This window comes from Salvia hispanica, chromosome 1 (assembly GCF_023119035.1).
Source record: "Salvia hispanica cultivar TCC Black 2014 chromosome 1, UniMelb_Shisp_WGS_1.0, whole genome shotgun sequence".
Lineage (NCBI taxonomy): Eukaryota > Viridiplantae > Streptophyta > Magnoliopsida > Lamiales > Lamiaceae > Salvia > Salvia hispanica.
The window spans coordinates 40,562,891-40,582,638 of record NC_062965.1 but is presented as its reverse complement, the minus strand read 5'-3'; the positions used below and the strand labels follow the sequence as shown (position 1 = coordinate 40,582,638).

The 19,748-nt window shown below is 34.7% G+C and overlaps 1 protein-coding gene across 1 annotated transcript; it reads left to right on the top strand.

Annotated features, from left to right (window-relative positions):
- Positions 1–16,889: 16,889 nt before the first annotated feature.
- On the top strand, positions 16,890–19,359 carry LOC125200881 (8-hydroxygeraniol dehydrogenase-like). The gene is made up of 4 exons (XM_048098693.1): positions 16,890–17,050; positions 17,306–17,419; positions 18,141–18,808; positions 18,950–19,359. Exons 1-4 carry the CDS (start codon positions 16,890–16,892, stop codon positions 19,150–19,152), a joined length of 1,146 nt encoding a protein of 381 aa, XP_047954650.1. The 3' UTR covers positions 19,153–19,359.
- Positions 19,360–19,748: the final 389 nt, after the last annotated feature.

The following is a 19,748-nucleotide window of genomic DNA, read 5'->3' as shown; positions in this document are numbered from 1 at the left end:
TGAATATGGGTTGCGATTTTCCGGCCCTAACCCTATGATTTTACCGGGTAATTCGCGTCGATCCGTCGGTTTCGGGCTAGATTTACATCCCTACGCCTACCTATATAAAGGAAGCCCAACACATGAAGAAGGGAGTTCCCCCAGTCTTTAGTTTTTCATCCAGTAGTTTAGCGGGGTTCTCAAAAGCTTTCTTAGAGTAGTTTAGGGTCTCAACTCTCTTCTAGGGCTGAAATCGGAGCTCATTCCCTTTCTTATTCTTGATTTCTCGCACACACGCACTTGGTCCTAGCTTAGTTCAATTTCAATTGGTGTTCAGTGTTAGTCTTCTGCATTTTTCCAGTTTTTGTTCTTGCTATTCCACCCCGAGAAGGGGTGTTGAAACACTTTCCTCTTTTTGTGTTGTTTTCTGTTTACTTTTGATGTAATCCACATTTGATGTTTTGTTCTAGTTAAATCTGAAGTTATGTTTTCATTTCCAGCTTTTATGTACTGTTTTATGCATGATGTTTTAGATCTGTTTTCCTTTTCGCTTTATGTTTCGTGTCTTAGCTCAGAAATGTCCTGTTCTGTTTTATGTTTTGAGTCGTCTTGATATGTTTAGATCTAGCAGTTTCTGTTTCGTTTCTTTCATGAGTATGGTTTAGTTCTTGTTTTTACGTAGTCATAGCTTAGATCTAGGAGTAGCTTAAAGTTTTATGTGTTTTTGGATGTTTCGTCTTCTTTAGCTTTCCGGATTTGTTCTATGTTCTGTATTCCATGTTGATTTGTTAGAGAAGATGAAGTTGTTAGAAAGTTTTTACTTTAAAGTGCTTTTTGCAGGGGACTAACAATCCCCGTTTATTCTGTTTGTCCATTTATGGAAATGTCAGTCAAGTTGATCAGGTAGTTTAGTTTCGTCAGTTAAGCTGTTCAGTTTAGTTTATTTTCCAAAGTCAAGTAGTTAAACTTAACCCACCCCCTAGAAAGCGTGGCAGCAGCCGAGCAACCCAAGCCGTGTCATGCAAACAAATGTCCAATGCCTCATCTCTAGGATCGATCCTCACTTCCCTATACTAGTTAAATAGTATTAGTGGGTTAAGGTTTTTTATTTTAGAACACGTCCTTTTAGCTCTTCGCTTCATCTCACTCGAGTCGGATGTAAGCCGAGTTGATCAGCCTGAGCTTTTTTCGGATCCATTCATCTGCATTCTTGCAGGTAGCAGGTAGAAATAGGATGGTTTGATCAGGTCGACGATCCAACTTGAGCAGTCCACAATGATTCAACAAAAAGAAGATGAAGAGAACGTACGGAAGGAGCGGTCATATGTACTAAATAAAAAATTGATTACAAAATACTCACTCATTTCCATGTTAATAGAGTCATTTTTCTATTTTGGGAAGTTCCAAGTTAATTGAGTCATTTCTATATTTAGCAAAAAGTAATTCTACCTCTTACTTTATTCTCTCTTCATCTCTCACTTTATTCTCTCTTCATCTCTCTTACTTTTTTCACCATCCATTCAAAACATTATTCTTAAACTCCATGCCGAAAAGAAATGTCTCTATTAACAAGGAATGGAGGGAGTACGAAATACAAAATAGGAAAATCCTATCTGTTGGAATCCAATGTCTTCAATGTTTTTTCCTTGATCTTCAGAGACCCTATGCAAGATGGTAGAATTAAAGTACTCCCTCTGTCCCATAAAAGATGTCTCACTCTCTTTTTTAGTTTGTCCCACTAAAGATGTCATATTTCCAATTTTAGAAAAAGCTCTCACTCACAATAATATAAATATTATATTTTCTTTTTCCATCCAACACACAAAATAAAATCTCCTAAAATCTCGTGTCATCCCACAAGTGTGACATCTTTTATGGAACTGAGGGAGTATGAAGTAGAAGATGTCGAGTCTCAGAGATGAATGAGTTAATGTAGGTCATGAGGTATTTATATACTTGAAAAAGGTTGAGATATGTTAACAACTGAATCTTATTAGTGCTGTCAAATTGGGTATCCGTGGGTATACGATTCGAAAATTTCGGGTGCTCAAACCTGAAAATCCTAGAATCAACTACCTAGTACCCAATCCAAAAATTCAATTGGGTATTCAGTCCCAAAAAATCAGGTATCAAAACTCAAAAATCCCAAAAACAACTACCCAATACTCAATCCGAAATTCAATCGCGTATCAGAAAAATCAGGTATCCAGTTCCGATTTAAAAAAAATACCCCTCCGTCTCGGCCTAAGTGAGACGTTTCTATTTTGGCACATGAATTTAGGTAATCGTGTTTTGTGAACTAAATAATTAATAGCAAAGTAAGAGAGAGTTGAAAGTAAGAAAGAGAAAGACAGAAAAATGTAAGAGAAGAGATAAAGTAAGAAAGAGAAAGAGAAAAAAAAGTAAGAGAGATGATAAAGTAAGAAAGAGAAAAAGAGAATAAAGCAAGAGGGAGGAAAAAGCAGAAAGATAAGAGGATAAAGTAGGAGAGATGAGTGATTTGATTGTTGCCAAAAAATAAAACGTCTCACTTAGATTGGGACGTACCAAAAAGGAATACTCACTTAGGCTGGGACGGAAGGAGTATCATTTTTCTAAAAATTGCTTAGCGGATTTGGTGTGAGAGGATGGCGGCGGAGATGGGTGGGGCATGAGAGGGCTGAGATGGAAACTACCAGACTAGGAGGATTAATATTCAATTTGAGCTGAGATGGAGGATTGTATTAAAATCAGCGTTCAACTTCTCCCACTGTGAGGAGGGGACCATTAAGGAATTGCTTCCCTAACAGACGGTAATTAGGTTAATTTAGGAGTTGCTGGAAATCTGAAGTCCCATCGAGCAGCCTTGTTATGAATTTTCCTATAAAGGAAAAGATAATAAGGCAAATATGTTATTTCATAGATTGTGATTTGACCAACGATTCGGGAAAGAATCAACAAAGAAAATCTGAAAAGGAGCTTATAGATACACTTGATCCAATTAATATAATGTTTTAAACAATGCCCAAAAATAATAAGGAAATAAAAATACACTAGCAATATTAATTCTCTAGCGCCGGACGTAGTCCCCGAACCTGTCGGGAGGATGAGTAGACCTTCTCGACCTGCTCTTCTTGATCAGTGTCCTTGACTTTGATCTTCCTCTTTCCACCGTCTCATACATAACTCCATCATCTTGTACATTTGTATCTTCACACGCCGGTGGATCATCTGCCGTGGGGATTGATACACTCGGATTTTGCACTATTTTAAGGCCGTTATTTTGTCCGTTTTTTATGTCAAAGTCACTCTAGACGTCCATTATTTGCATATTTTGTCTATTTTGGTATTTTGACGTGTCTTGTGAGAAACGTGCATAATTGAGCCGAAAAAAGGAGCCAAAACGTGATGTCTGGAAATCTGAAGTCACACGGCGACCGCTGTGGATGTGTGCGGCGACCGCCGGCGTCCGGCGGGCAGATCAATGCAGCGGTCCGCCTCGGAAAAATACGCTTGGAAGAGAAGTCTCGTCTGGCGACCGCCGGAAGTTGTGTGGCGGTCCGCCGCCGAGGGAACAGACTCTCTGGAGTCCAACGCGGCGACCGCCGGCTATGGTGCGGCGGCCCGCCAGAGAAAGGCGGCGAATCCGAGAAGCCCTAGATTTACTCCAAGATTTACCATATTTTGAAGATTTTTTCCTTCTACAACAAGGATTGACTTTCTTCTATAGATAAGACCTCAAGCTTCATCAAATAAGAGATCTTCTACTTGCAAAATAATTCATAGAGATCAAGAGCTAGAGTACTTCACTTGTGCAAGGAGTTGGAGAAGGACTTCAAGAACATCAAGAATGACAAGGATTCAACCTACGGGTTTTATTTGCTTTAGTTTTTGTTCAAATTGTCTTCCCTTCAATCTATGTGTTTAGCTTATTTCATCATGTGTAACTAAACTCATAGGATTCTAGGGATGTGTTAGTAACGAATTTGGTTATACAAATTCCTTTTTTCTATTTAATATCCGTTTTGTTTTTACTTTGTTTCTTCCCTAAGTAGTTCTGATGCTGAATGATTGAGTGACACAATCTTGTATGATTTAATATAACTTGCTTCATAACTGTGACAGAGTTCTAGCGAGTTAGATTCACTTAGTAGACGCTACAGTTAGCTTCCCTTAAAACGGCACTTGTTAATTGAGAGTGAGGACTTTTCAAGGGTCTTAGGAGCTTTTTGGAGTTACGTGTTAGGATTGACAACCCTAATTTTGTAATCAACGTTTGTATCGCATGAGCATAAGCTAGGTGACTCGTCATTTCAAAGTATAAACTGTGCTGGGGTATTGTAGTTGGAATTTGTATAACCATAACTGTGAACGCACATCCTTGGGATTCCCTTATCTCTATCGCTTATCTCCGTGTTTTATTTGCATTTAGTTGTTAAATGCTTTTTATTGTTTCTAGTTTTTTCAAAAGTTTTCAAAACCTATTTGCTTTTTCAGATAGTAATTGAGTCTTCTTTGTGTTTGTCTTCCCCGTGTTCGATATCCGGTACTGACCTTTAGCTATACTATGTATACCCTGTATACTTGCAGGTATTTTTAGTACTAATAAATAGTGCATCAGGGATAATATGGCCCGTTGTTAAGGGATTGCTCCCCTAACGGACGATAATTAGGTTACTTTAGGAGTCGCGGGAAAGTTGAAGTCCCGTCGAGCAACCTGATTGTGGATTGCGATAATGGAACACATAATAAGGAAAATTTGTTATTCATAGATTGTGAGAATGACAATGAAGCATATTTGTAAGACTACGGACCCTAGGGTTATTTGACCTATGATTTGGAAAATAACAAAGAAAACCTGAAAAGAAGCTTATAGATATGCTCACCCAATTAATATAATACTTAAAATAATACCCTAAAATAATAAGTAAATAAGGAAATTAAAACGTGGTAGCGGAATTTATTCTTTAGTACCGGACGTAGTCCCCGAACCTGTCAAGCGGACGCATAGACCTTCTCGGCCTGCTCTTCTTGATCGGAGTCCTTGACTTCGATCTTCCCCTTTCCACTGTCTCGTACATAGCTCCATCATCTTATACATTTGTATCTTCACACGCTGGTGGGTCATCTCCCGTGGGGATAATATTGCCCGTATCAAGGATGTTGCCGAATTATGTGGTGGTGGAGTTGCGTTTCTGGGATGACCATCCCTCTCACGATTTCTACGAAGACCGCAAGTTTGTAAAGGAGGCTTATGAGGCGTTGAGGTATAATCCTATGTGGAATGATGAAAATGGTGGGTTCTATGATCATGTTCCGACTCCGGTCACCGGCGCCAACAAATTAAACTCAACTACCTGGCAGATTATCAATTTCCTTTGGAATTGGTGATTTGGATTTTGTGGAGGCGCAATATAGATATTAGAGTTAGAGCCTAGAGGAAGTGGAAGGAATTTCCTTAATTCAGATTTTGAGGATTTGAATTAGTCATTTAATATTTTTAAATTAAATGCATAATTTATAAAATAATTTTTATAAAATCGGGAAATTCGGGTATACCCAATCAGGTAACCATATACCTGAAAATCCAAAAATTGACTACTCGAACCCGATGCCGATCCCGAAACCCGAACCCAAAAAATTAGGTAACGGGTATCCAACTATCCAATTTTTAGGGTTTGGATATTGGGTTATAAGGTATATCTTGTATAGGAAAAAAGATTGGGTTACAAAAGGCAATATAACATGCTGAAATCGCCTAAACATGTTGTTACCGCCACGACCCACAGAAATATGTTTAAGGTTTACTCAGATTTGCACAATCATCATATATCGGTCATAACATTCTATACAATACTCTGATTTAGGCATGCGAGACCCTAACTTAGAAACTTCCTAGAAACATGCGTGTATTGCTCGATCCACCATGGAGTCTGAGTTCATCGCTTTAGACAATACATGGGAAAAGCAGAGTGGTTTAAAAAGTTCCTAGAAAATATTCCATGCTAGAAGAAGTCAGTGCTGACATTAGTAATACATTGTGATAGCTGTGACTATAAGGAGAGCATATAGTGGCTTATAGAATGGTAAGTTGATAGGGCTCATTCCAAGCATGGTTTTATAGGGGTTATTACACTAATCAGGTTATTAATGTGGAAAAAAGTGGAGAAATTAAGTGTGCAGGAGCTGAAAAGCATTAGAGCGGCTAAGCATTGGAGCAACTTGATTAGTTGGGAAAAGAAGCGGAAAATTGCCCAGAGTTGAAGCAAACTGATCAAGTAAAGGCAGTCTGAGTGACTGGACCTGGCAGCTGTACGAGTTGATCAAGACAAGATGAAAATTAGGAGGCTTCGCTGGGTCATAGGAGAGAGAAAGAAGAATGCCTTCTCACGCAAGGGCATTAATGCCAAATCAGAAGGAGCTTACCCTAGGGAGTTGTGCCCCAAGCCGTTCTATAAATAGTGGAAAGAATGCATACAAAAGGACGATCATCACCATATTCGCAAACATCACCACTTCACATCTCATACCGCAAGCTAGCATGGAACAAGTAGCATATCAGCATCTGAAGGAGGAATTTTACCACTACATCCCCTTCTTCTTCCTCGCCAAGAAAGAAGGGAGCCTTAATTTAGAAGAAAACTTTCGCTCGTTTATGTTTTTCTACATTCCGAGGGGTTGATACATTGTCTAATTAGTTTTTCAGCTTTAGTTCCCGTTTAAACTCTGAATTCTACTGTTGCTTTTGAAGTTCGAACTTAGTTAATTCGTATGCAGGTAGTTTTTATCGTTCGATCTTTGAGTTTAATATTTGAAGTTGTCTATGAAATGAAGTTTTTGACGCACGCTAGGTTGGATCTGATGTTTTCTGATTTTTAGCTTGCTTGCTTAGATTTAGTTATGTTTAGTTTTCATCCATCGATCTTGTCCTGTTATGTGTTAGATGTTTAGATCTGCCTGAATTGGTTAGTTTATGTTTAGATCCGAGTTTGAGATGTCAATTTGCATGATGTAGTAGCATTTTATTTTTGATCTATTTTCTTTTTATTCCAATTGCATGGATCTGGTTTAGATTAGTCGTATTTCTTGTTTTACGCTAGGTACTCTATTAGATCTGTAGTCGTTGTTTAGTTAATTATACTTTTGGTCGATTGTAGAAGAAGAAGGTCGTAGTTCGTTAGCATAACCATCTCTGTCACCTTTTCCTATCATTTCAGCTTTATTGTAGTGCGCATGTTTTGAGTCAGTGGTCTCATTTTACTTTTGCAGGAATACCTTTAGTGTGTCAGTCCAGTTGATCAGTTTAAGATGTTTTCGCTTTATCTTAGTTTAGTTTAGTCCATCCTTAGTTTTTCGTAACTTGATCAGTTCAACTCTTTAGTTTTAAACTTAAACCACTGTGAAGCGTGACAGCAGCCAAACCTTCCCAATGTCCCAATCACAACTCGACATGCCTCCGTCTCTGAGGGATTCGACCCTTACTTACCTTTACTAGTCTATAGTATTGTGGGTTAAGGTCTTGAAAGCCCTAAGTCTCTCAGTTTGCACACCCAACGACTAGTTAGTAGCCTACTTGATCCGTTGATCGTTTCATCTTGATCAAGTGCGTGAACCCTATCTGTTTTAATCTGCATGTGAGCTAGAGATACACTTAGAGTCATAGATTTAGAAGAGCTTTCATTAGTCTCAACATATTCGGCGACATAATACCATAGACAATTGATCACGAGTGATGTTATCTTAGTTGACTACGTAAAGTCAATAGTTAACTTGGCGGATCTGTTAACCAAATGGTAAAGTCATGATAAAATGTTTAAGTTGCTAGAAGGAATGGACTTGAAAACCACGTCTAAAAGATTATTATAGTGATAACTCAACCATATGATTGAAGATCCTATGAAATTGATTTAATTGGAAAACGAAGCTATATGGATCCAACTATAACACTCAGAAGATTTTGTCCTCTGTACATTCTATTTTAACTATTTATTAGTATAAATTTTTCAAAACAAGTATAAAAAAATTATGTTAACACTAATAGCACAAAGAAAATATATTAAATCACATGCATAGTATTCAAAACAGGTCAAATGCAGACTTTAAAAATAATCAGTGTTTATTAAGCTGCGAAAATATACAAAATTCAGTGTTTATTAAGCTGCGAAAATATATAAAAATCAGTGTTTATTAAGCTGCGCCACTAACTTAGAATTTGTTTTAAAGGGGTCGTACATTATAGACTTATAGTTGGATTGCATGTTGGGATACAATTATAATTGTTGACCGTTGACCTTTTACGCAGTTATTCATGAATTTAGGCCTGCTAAGTGCTCAAAATTAAGTCATTTGTATTATACTCCCTCCGTTCCCCATTAAGAGTTACACTTTTCCATTTCGGTCCATCCCCAATTAAGAGTCACACTTCATTTTTACCATAAATAGTAAGTAGGTCTCACATTCCACTAACTCAATTCACTCACATTTTATTATAAAACCAATATAAAAAAATGGGTCCCACATTCCACTAACTTTTTCAATCAACTTTTCTTTACATTTCTTAAAACCCGTGTCCGGTCAAAGAGTGACTCCTAATAGGGGACGGAGGGAGTACTAGTTTGAAGCATTTTGTTTTTCTATAAGACTACAGCTTAAATATAAAATTTAAATATCTATAATAAAATAAGAATCGGCTATTTACTACCACACTTTTTACGCACGGCACTTAACATAAATACAATTATAATAAATATTAAATTATTGTTGTCATAAAGTCATAAACCATATATCCCACGTCGTGTGAACTTTTGTGTCAAATTCTTTATCTTCTAATAGAACACTCATGTTTGTATGTTACCCTCTATGTCAAACATTGAATGTCCATGTTAATATATCTGATTTTATTTTCGATTTCTTATAAATGAATTTCATATTCTATTAACTCATTATATCAATGACTTATTACTATAGAGCTAATATATAAAAAATAAAATATATATTATACTCACACTTTTCTTATATTTTTAAAAATTTAACAAGAATCGGAGTACAATTTAACGAGGCATTAATACACCCAAGCAAAGTACTAGTATAGTATTAACATCGTTTACTAAATATCACTATTGTCAGATCTATTCACATACAACCAAATGTATATTAATAAATGATACAGTTGGCTAGTCAAACTTCTTTCAATACTATTTCATCTGGATATACGCAAACATAAATGAATCAGTTGTGCCAATTTTTTATAATATTATTATTATCTCCTGTTAATTTATCTCTAGTAAAAGAATACAAAAAATTTGTTGTCTCTGGTATCCAAATTCATGAAACAATATTCATCATCGGAGATGCAACTATCGTAGATCTTCGTAATTCTAGAACTTAAAAATAATTTTCTAATACCCATCCAAAAAAAATAGACTAATTTTACCATTTTGGGATATACATCAAAATTTGATAGATTCTAAATATAAAAAGTTTTAAACCAATACTAATCTTACACACAGTGACGGACGCATGATTTTGCGACTAGGGAGTCCAAATTGGAGTATTAATAATTATACAGTATTTTTCGATATTTAACTCACCGCAAGTAGTTGTGGCATGAGTGACAAGTACGTTGTGATATATATAGATTCTAGTGAATGACAAATAATAAAAAGGTGACAATAATTAGACATACATATATCATTAAAACTAGTTGATAAAATGGAAAGTGTTAACAAAATAAAAAAATTAAAAAAAATATTGCAAAGTGAGTAGTATATTTTAAATTGTCTATTTGATAAAATGAGAATGTGTTAATAAAATGAAAAAAAAAATTGTAAAGTTTGTATAATTTGAAATTAATAGCTTATCCTAGACTATTTATAAAAAATGATAAATGTTGACAACCCAGAAGAGCTGGAAACAAAATGAGGGTGAATTATGGCCCTCCCAGGGAGTCCAGCTTGAATCTCCCAAGTGAAAGCCTGTAATTAGGGGTGTCGAAATGGGTAGCGGGTATTGGGTACCCGCACACCCGACCCGATACCCGTCGGGTATTGGGTACCCGCTACCCGATGGAAACGGGTAACGGGTCGGGATCGGGTAATCATATTTTGGATTTTGCGGGTATCGGGTATACCCGATACCCGCTCGGGATACCCGATAATCCCGAAAATTACCCGATTAGTTTGATATTTTGTAATTTTTAATATTAATAGTATAATTTTTAAATTATCTCGGTCACTGACTCACATCCAACATATAACTTTTTTTTGTCTTTTTTCCTCTATTAAGAATAAATCGTGTTTTTCAACATACAATTACCAATATTATATACTACTATACATTAGCATAAGTATTTTATTAATGTATACAGTAGCATATGCTACACACACATATTCAATATATATACAGTAGCCTATATAGATACTTATTAAATTATAAATTTTCAATGTTTAATGATTTGTGGATTTATTTTATGTGTTTTTAGGATGCATAAAAATACTTACATTATCATGGATGGCGATCAACAAGTTTGGAATATACAAATAATAAAAAAAATGATTTACAAAAAAAAATCGGGTCGGGTCGGGTACCCGCCGTGTCGGGTGCGGGATACCCGAGTCGGGTATCGGGTATACCCGACACAGTGCGGGGCGGGTATCGGGACAATAATTTCGGCTGAAATCGGGTGCGGGTACCCGCGGGTACCCGTTTCGACACCCCTACCTGTAATTACATCCACTTGCGTCAGCCAATATATAGTTCTCTGTTGTGACCTACTCTCTCCGTCCCGACTAAGATGACACATTGCTTAGCCGACACAGGATTTTAGGAGTTATTGATTAAAGTGTTTAATTGGAGAGAGAGAAGGTGGGTGTATGTATTAAAGTAGAGAGATGAAGATAGATGAATATTTTAATAGGAGTGAGAAAAAGTGGTTGGGTGTATTAATTAGAGAGAAAAAGTTACCAGAAAAGAAAATGTGTCGTCTTAGTTGGGACAAACTAAAATGGAAAACATGTCATTTTAAGCGGGACGGGGAGAATAATATATATAGTTATAAACACAAAAGTTGGGGTTCCATAGGACCTCAAAGGCACCATGTAGGTCCGCCTCTGCTTACACATCATCCAATAACATTACTTTTACTACCTTTATTAATTGCACATAAAAACTCGTGTAATTTATAACTTTGTCTGTTTGTTGTGGACGGAGGTAGTAGTTCTTATAATAAGAAATATTTTCATTTGAATCTATATATATTGTATATATATGGGAGAAGGATAAATCATATTTCCGTCCACTAAAAATAGAAATTCTTCCTTACTGGTTTGTCTCTTAAAATTAAAATCTTTTTTTATTTTTTGAAATTTCTTTCTCTTAAATGAGATGGACTCATTTTTCACTAACTCACTTTTCTCTCTATCTCTTTCATATTTTACCAATTTTTTGCATTAAAACTCAATGTTTCTACTTTTAAGTGAGTCAAAATTTATTCTTATATTAAAATTAAACTAGATACATTGATTAAGATAATTAACCCCTTAGATTGTGTTATATGGATCAATGTTAATAGTTAAAATCTAAAAAAAATTTGAGATAACTTTCTCGATTTAAATTATTTTTTACATACCTTATACTCATTCTTAATGATATAATCTTTTTCCTTTTTGGGCCGTTTTCTTATAAATAGAAACACTTTATTTTTGAAAAGTTCTTTTTCTCAGAGTGAGTCCTATTTTCTACTAACACACTTTTTATCTCTTTTTTAATGTACCAATTTTGCATTAAAATTGTTTCATTCCCAAAGTTTGTATTTTTAGAAACAGAGGGAGTATCAGTTAAAGGTAATTTTACAAGGATTCTAGTAAATTTCAATTGCATACATTTCAACGAAAAAAATTGCACGAAATTGTAATTTGTATCTATGATAACTTATAGATTAATACTCTTCTTCGTAGCATTGTTATGGTGCCCTAAGTCAATGTACATAATGTCCTAAGTTCACTGTACATAATGTAAAAAAAATTGTATTGTTGTATGTTTTCAAATTTGCAAGCATCTGTAAGTGCAGTATATGTAATGTCCTAAGTATACAATGTATTTAAAGTCCTAAGTTCAATGTACATAATGCTCGTAAAATCGTAATGCTATTTAAGTATATTTTTAAATTTGCAAGCAATCTATATTAATATAAAAAGCGAGTTTTGACATTATTTAGAAATATTTATAAGTTTTGTCCTTATTTATAATATTGATAACTTAAATTATTCATCAATACATAATTGCATCATTTTTAGAGGAGAACCGTTTCTATCAATGAGAAAGAGGTGCAAATTACATTCTTCACTTTTCTCAAAATCAATTGTGAAATAATTATCATATTTTCCATCATTATTATGCTTTAAATTTTCAACGGCAGTTTTTTGAGACGCCTTTTCATCTAATCGTATTTATGGTAAATTAAATTGTAGAATATTATTGTGCATTAAAGTTGAACGGGGCAGTTTTTTTGTGCAGTTCAAGAATCCCGGATCTTTGGTGTAGTTGATATGCTATTTTAAACCCTAAATACGTCAGAGTAGCTTAGATATTTTTTAGTATATAAATTTGGATTAGTGTAGATTAATATTTCTATAATTTTATTCGATCACTACGAGTCATAAGTATAAATCGAAGGTGAGTTACACCAATAATCAATGTTATAACATGAATAATAATTTGTTACGTTAATCCATTTAATATGATTTAAAATTATAAATACCCCTTTTGACTTTTCATTTTTTATAACTTCCATTAGTTTAATGGTGATTTAATACATGATTCTTCATCTCCTCAAATTGTGTCTATAAAAGACATGGAGCTGTAGATGAATCCCATATTTCAACTTTACTCATGTATATGTTTTTTTTTTTTTTTATAATAATAATAACAATAACAATATAATATTAGTTTGTATATAGGAGTATTGTGATTTGTGTTGCTCGGTTAGACATCAAGTTCGTGAGTGCATTTGAACTTGAGGTGCTTCAACTCGATATAATAGAAGTTATTTGTGTCTAAACGTTTTTTTGGTGGAAAATGCTTAGTCACTTGCTACAACACTCTACCTTAGCTTCGCTGCTCCTTCGCCCCGTCGTCGCATCCATAACCAATATGCCAAGTTGGCAACCTAGAAGAGGTATTTAGATGAAAGAAGACGACGTTATGACAATGTTGGGCGAAGAAGAGGAGATAAATATTTGCATTATCGTATACGATATTGAATTTTTAATTTGTAAGTATAACAATTTGTTGTGTGAAATAAAATATTCGTAGTGATTGTTGATAGGAAAGTATTGGGAAAGCTTCTTCATACGTTAATATCATTGTGATATGTTTTATTGTATTTTAATTTTTTGAATTATTACTTTTTCTATTTAATATATAAATAATCATCTTTCATTATAGTATTTCAATTTGTATCAAGATCTTTGTTTATAAAATATTAATAAGCTATTGTGTAATTTAGATAAAAATACAAATGCATGAAAATGTATAAATAACATGTTTTCTAAATTTCTTATATCTGACTAAAATATATTTACACATCTAAACTTATCAAAATATTAAATTTAAGTATAAGCTGTATTATTTCAGGCCAGCCATGCTCTTACTTAGATACTATTAGTATTTTTATTTCTCTTTTATTAAAATTAAATTTCTATTAAGTTGTTAATATTGAACTTTAATTTAAAATTATATATTTACAATTTTTTATATTTTTAAAGTTACTTGATTTTATTTTTTGAATGATAAATTTTTATTATCTTATTTCTCAATATGAAATAGTGTGGAGAAATAAAATAGTTGTGCATTGCACGGGGGTGATACTAGTTGTATTTAAAGCCTAAGTACAGTATATGTAATGCCCTAAGTACAATGCATGTAATGCCCTTAATGCAATGTATGTAAAACCAATAAATTGTGTGTATCTTCGAAATATATGTATACATAATAAAATTATCAATCTAGACCATTTTAAACCCTAATGCCCTAATCATAGTAAACTAATGCTTGCCGAAAATCCTAGATATCCATCATTCATTATTTTAGTTAAAGAAAATAAAACTTCACACCCTCATTTCTCTCACCCTACCTAGCGGTGCTGGCGTGTTGCATCTCGCTAGCAACGAGTGGCGAGCACCATCCCACACCGCCAGCCCCAACAAGTGACATCCCTCCGCTCAACACCCGGCCCTTCCCAACCCCCTGCAACAAAGGCACACTGTGCGCTAGGTTGCGGCCGTTGCATCCTGAAATAGTCCTTTAGTGATGCCCTTAGACATGAATTCAGTTATTGTTGGTGGAGAAAATCAATGAAGCTAAAGTGAATTTAGATCTATGATTTTATTTTTTAATGTTTGAATGTCGTTCCCCATCACTATTAATTACTCTCCCTTGTTTTGTCCACTTTTACCATTTAATTTTGTATTTCAATATTAATCTATTTTCATTTTTGATAAAAAAAGTTTTCTTTCTATGAGATAGACTTCATTCTCTATTAGTAATAAATTTATTAATTTTTCTTTATATTAAGTGTTTTATTTTATTAATTTTGTATTAGAACATGTATTTTTGTTTTCCTAATTCTCTACTTTTAAGGAGCAGAAAAATTATTTAGGAACATGTTTATTTATTTTATTTTGAACAAATGAGAGATGCCGATTCCCTTTATGGCATCAAACCTAGTAAATTAAGAAATTGAGAAATTTCTTTCCGTTCATTTTTTTACTCATTGATATCCTTTCTCCTAGTTAGTTAATCTAATGGTCTTTAGACTAATTTTTCGCTCAATCATCACAAAAGTAGATGTCTAGCCAACTGTTAATGGGAAGTGCACACATGTTATTGTTTAAAACCGTAGAGCTTTTTAAATTCGATTATAAATTATATCATTAATCCTAATATTGATATTGATTATCTTGGTCAAACTATATAGCCATTGTTTTATCATTCATACTAATTCAAGTTATAACCAAGAAACATGATCATGATTAGTTGACAACGAAGTTTAACTTAGCTTATAAGATACTTGCATTAAATAAATAATTGGAGGTTCGAATCAAAACGGCCATAAAATTTAAAATTATGACTAATCCTATTTTCTTAAAGGAAAAAATGAGATCTATATCATACATCTGGTCTGTCATATTTATATACTCAATTTTTCAGTTAGGTCACAACTCGTACAACCGTATAGTACATCTTTCCATATTTCTACTCCAATTTTTTATTCCAATTTTTCATTTTTAATCATCTTTTCACTTCACAAAATTAAATAACACTACAAATTATAAAGTAAAATAAATATGGGTTATTGTATGATAACATCCCAACCCAAGTTTGTGTCATAATGAGATATAATTATACTCCACAAAGTACTCCTCCGTCGGGCAATAGCGAAGTTTTAAATATTTTCTCATATTATCGAGACATAAAAAGGAGATTTCGTTGCCTTGGCAATCCTCACACTCCGTCCGACATTATGTGAGGGGGTTCAATCAGAATACGTAATAGCCCATTAAGAGGGAGGCCTTAACCCACTGGCTGCCAAAAGCTCATCTCATAAGGCATCACACTTGTGTCTGAGATATGAAAGCAACTACACGCCAGCAGTGAGATTTGAACCTAGATTCATTGCAACAAGATCTGTCCCTCCGTTGCCAACTGTGCTACCCCTGCGAGCTTCATATTTTATTATATTTATTTATTTATTTATTTTTTTTTCAGTTTCTTTGGCTACTAAAAAAATATAGTTTCTCCGTTTCTTAAAAATAAGGACATTTGAAACGACATAGGTTTTAATGTAAAATTTGATAAAGGAAGAAAGAGGGAGAGAAAAACGGGTAAAGTAAGAGAGAGGGAGAAAAAAATTGGTAAAATAAGAGAGAGAAAAAAAGTAATGAAATTAATGTTAATGGATTATGGGATCCACTTTATTAGGGAGATGTAAATGGTATAAGCGATAAATAAATTGATGTATAATGGTGTAAAGATTTTTAAAAATAAAAAGTTTAGAAATTGCTATTTTTAAAAAATTGAATAAAAATGAAAGAGTTGCTACATTTAAACACGGAGGGAATATATAGTCATATCCAAGTGAAATTCTGGGAGTTGAGATAAGAATTGCACTATCCCTTTTAGGGTAGAAATAAAGACACTATCTACGTTATTTCTCTTATTTTCCAGTTAAAGTTATGAGGAGGACCTAATCATTAATGCAGTTGGGTGGGTAGTGGGGGCTCACACACGACTCAAATTAAAAATTATGGCATTTTGTCTCAATTCGTGTTAAAGTAGTGGGGTATATTATAATACTAAAAAAATCTATTCTGATTGATTCCCTCGACTTTTGTACTGGGGAATCAGTCATGAAGTCTGCAATGTTTATTCGATGAAATATTAAAGAATGAATACCCAAATTTTACATATTTCTCAAAAAAATAAACAAAATTAAACACTAAACAAAAGTTTCATGAGTAATTGGATTAGTTGGAGTAGTTCTTTAAAATATCAATGAAATTTTAAATATATTACTGTATTGAACTAGTAAATACTCTATTCATCCCATAAAAGATGTCACACTTATGGGACAATACGGTATTTTAGAAAATTTTGTTTAGTGTGTTAAATGAAGAGAGAAAATAAAATTTTTATATTAATATAAGAGAGAATTTTTTTTTAAAATAAAAATATCATATTTTTTGTGGAATAAAATAAAAAGGAAAGTAATATTAGACGGAGGAAGTAATAAATTAGTTGTACTAGATTTTGATTTTACTTTCAATTTTCTTATTTTGGCAGACTGCGTCAGTGCTTACGAGGGAAGGGCAACATCGGTTTTTAAGTTTTTAGTAATAAGAAAATATTAGTGGCCTATAAATACCACTCCTTTGATGTTAGTTTGTAGATCGAGAGAGCATTTGCATTTGCTTTGGAAGAAAAAGAAGTGTTTGGAGATGGCGAAATCACCAGAAACAGAGCACCCAGTTAAGGCTGTTGGGTGGGCTTCGAGAGACACATCTGGAGTTATGTCCCCTTTCAATTTCTCAAGAAGGTGAGTTATTTGGATATTTGCTACATTTTACTCATAGGTAGTATTCGCTATCGTAGATAACGTAGTACCAAGATATAATCTAGAATTGAATTGTGAGATTATTTTTATTGAAGAGGGTTAGCTATGACTAATTATCACATGATTATCTATCTAGGAGATTCAATTTCATGAAGCAAACACACTACATATTTAATCCTGAAATACAATTTTACAAACCGTACATAGTGTTTTATACTCAATCACTTGTACTTGCAGGGCAACTGGCGATCGTGATGTGCAGTTCAAGGTTCTGTACTGCGGCGTCTGCCATTCTGATCTTCACATGATAAAGAACGAGTGGGGCTTCACACAATACCCTATTGTTCCCGGGTAAACCATTCAATTTTCAATCTTTCTCTCAATATTTGTTGATAGGTTCAAGGTTTTGTTAGAATATTATGTTGAAAATCTCATTCCTCATTAGAACGCTTAAGAGAGTGGGTAGTCTAGTTTTACATGGTACCAAAGCAGATCTAGATCAATAAGCTCTCTTTGATTTTTTGTAAAAGCTGTTTTAAAAAAGAATCTATTTATACAGTGACCAGTTTAGTTTTTGTTGGATTGAGCTGTGTGATTATTTTAGTTAGAGGGGTGGCTATGGATTAATTGTTACATGATTATCTATTTATGATTGAGTTATGAAATTCAATTTAATTCCGAGATATAATTTTGCAAATCGAATAGTCCCATAGTCCCCCTATAAGTGATTTAAAATTTCATTTTGTCATTTTGGGATGTCTGTGATTTAAAATCTCATTTGCTTTTTTCCATTTTGGGTAGGTAGACCTACCATTCAACTAGCTCATTTACATTTTATTATAAAACAAATATGAGTACACATCCTCCTAACTCATTTTTTTCATTTTTCTTCCGAAAGTCTAACAATTTCTTAAAATCTGTAGTCAAAATGAGACTATATATGTAGGACAAACGGAGTATTAATTAGTTGATTTTGATGTGGCTGAGTATCATAAATACAGGCTGGATTTTGGTAATAGTAGTTGACAAAATCTTGTTTTGAGAAAGAATTTTGTTCACATTTGATGCACAGGCATGAGATCGTGGGAATAGTAACTGAGATAGGCAACAAGGTTGAGAAAGTGAAGGTAGGAGACAAAGTAGGAGTGGGATGCTTGGTGGGATCGTGCCGCCAATGCGACCAATGCTCCAACGATCTCGAAAACTACTGCTCCAAACAGATCCTCACCTACAGCATGCCTTACTTGGACGGCACAATCACCTACGGCGGCTACTCCGATCTCATGGTCGCAGACGAGCACTTCATCATCCGATGGCCCGAGAATCTACCCATGGACAAGGGCGCTCCCCTCCTCTGTGCTGGCATCACCACCTACAGCCCCCTCAAGTACTTCGGCCTCGACAAGCCCGGCCTCAATGTCGGGGTTGTTGGCCTCGGTGGCCTCGGCCACGTCGCCGTCAAGTTCGCAAAGGCATTCGGGACTCGAGTCACGGTCATCAGCACTTCCTTGAGCAAGAAGAAGGAAGCTCTCGAAAATCTCGGCGCGGATGATTTCTTGGTCAGCCGCGACGACGAGCAGATGAACGCGGCAGCGGGGACGCTGGACGGCATCATTGACACCGTGTCGGCGACACATCCCCTGCTGCCGTTGTTAGGCTTACTGAAGCCTCACGGTAGGCTTATCACAGTCGGGGCTCCCGAGAAGCCGCTCGAGCTCCCGGTGTTTCCTCTAATTTTTGGTAAGTTAAAGGATGAGAGAGAATTAGAAAAAATATAAAAAAGGGTGATAATTTAGAAGACACTTTCAATTTTTGACATGAGACTGAATGGAAGCTTGAGACTATTTTTTGTGGAGGGATTTGATTTGAATTAATTGACAGGGAGGAAGTCGATATCGGGAAGTGGGATCGGAGGGCTGAAAGAGACTCAGGAGATGATGGATTTTGCGGCGAAGCACAATATATTGCCGGATGTGGAGATAATCCCGATAGACTACATCAACACTGCTATGGAGCGTCTCTTGAAGGCTGATGTCAAGTATCGCTTTGTCATTGACGTTGCCGGTTCCTTGAAATCCAACTAAGGAGGCCATTTGCTATCAATAATTCGCTACCAAATAAGGAGACTGTTAAGGGCGTAATAATAGAGCTATACTTTTCCGACATTTGGTGTCGTATTGCTATTGTATAATGAGTGGTTAACAGTACTAATTTCAATATCTGTATTATGAAAACGTATGGGTCGGCGAAGACGTATATGCATGTTCCAATAGAATTCCTTCTTAATACTATATGTCTATATCCCAATGGAATCCAACTTCGTTTTAAAATTTTAATATTTTTTAAGTTCAAATTTTGTGCTAAATATATGTCCAAGAAATGGTCAAATTTAATGGTGTAGGTGGACCAATTTGTGAAGCTATCATACATGCTACCTCCGTCCTCAAATTTTGACACACTTTGACCCGAAAAGGGTTTTAAAAAATGTAATAAAAAGTGAGTTGAAAAAGTTGGTGGGGGCGTGGGTCCTACTTTTAAAGTATTAATTTTATAATAAAATGTGAGTAGGAATGAGTTAGTGGAATATGAAGTCTACTACCAAAAATGGTACTCCCTCCGTCCCAAGGTATTAGACCAACTTTCCTTTTTGGGATGTCCCAACATATTAGACTCATTTCCT

What these genes read in the sequence shown, in the direction of transcription:
- LOC125200881 (XM_048098693.1), top strand. Translation starts at nt 16,890, where the DNA reads ATGTTAGTTTGTAGATCGAGAGAGCATTTGCATTTGCTTTGGAAGAAA. An exon ending in CCTTTCAATTTCTCAAGAAG is followed by an intron (nt 17,051 to 17,305) that starts GTGAGTTATTTG and finishes TTGTACTTGCAG; the next exon opens with GGCAACTGGCGATCGTGATG. An exon ending in CAATACCCTATTGTTCCCGG is followed by an intron (nt 17,420 to 18,140) that starts GTAAACCATTCA and finishes TTTGATGCACAG; the next exon opens with GCATGAGATCGTGGGAATAG.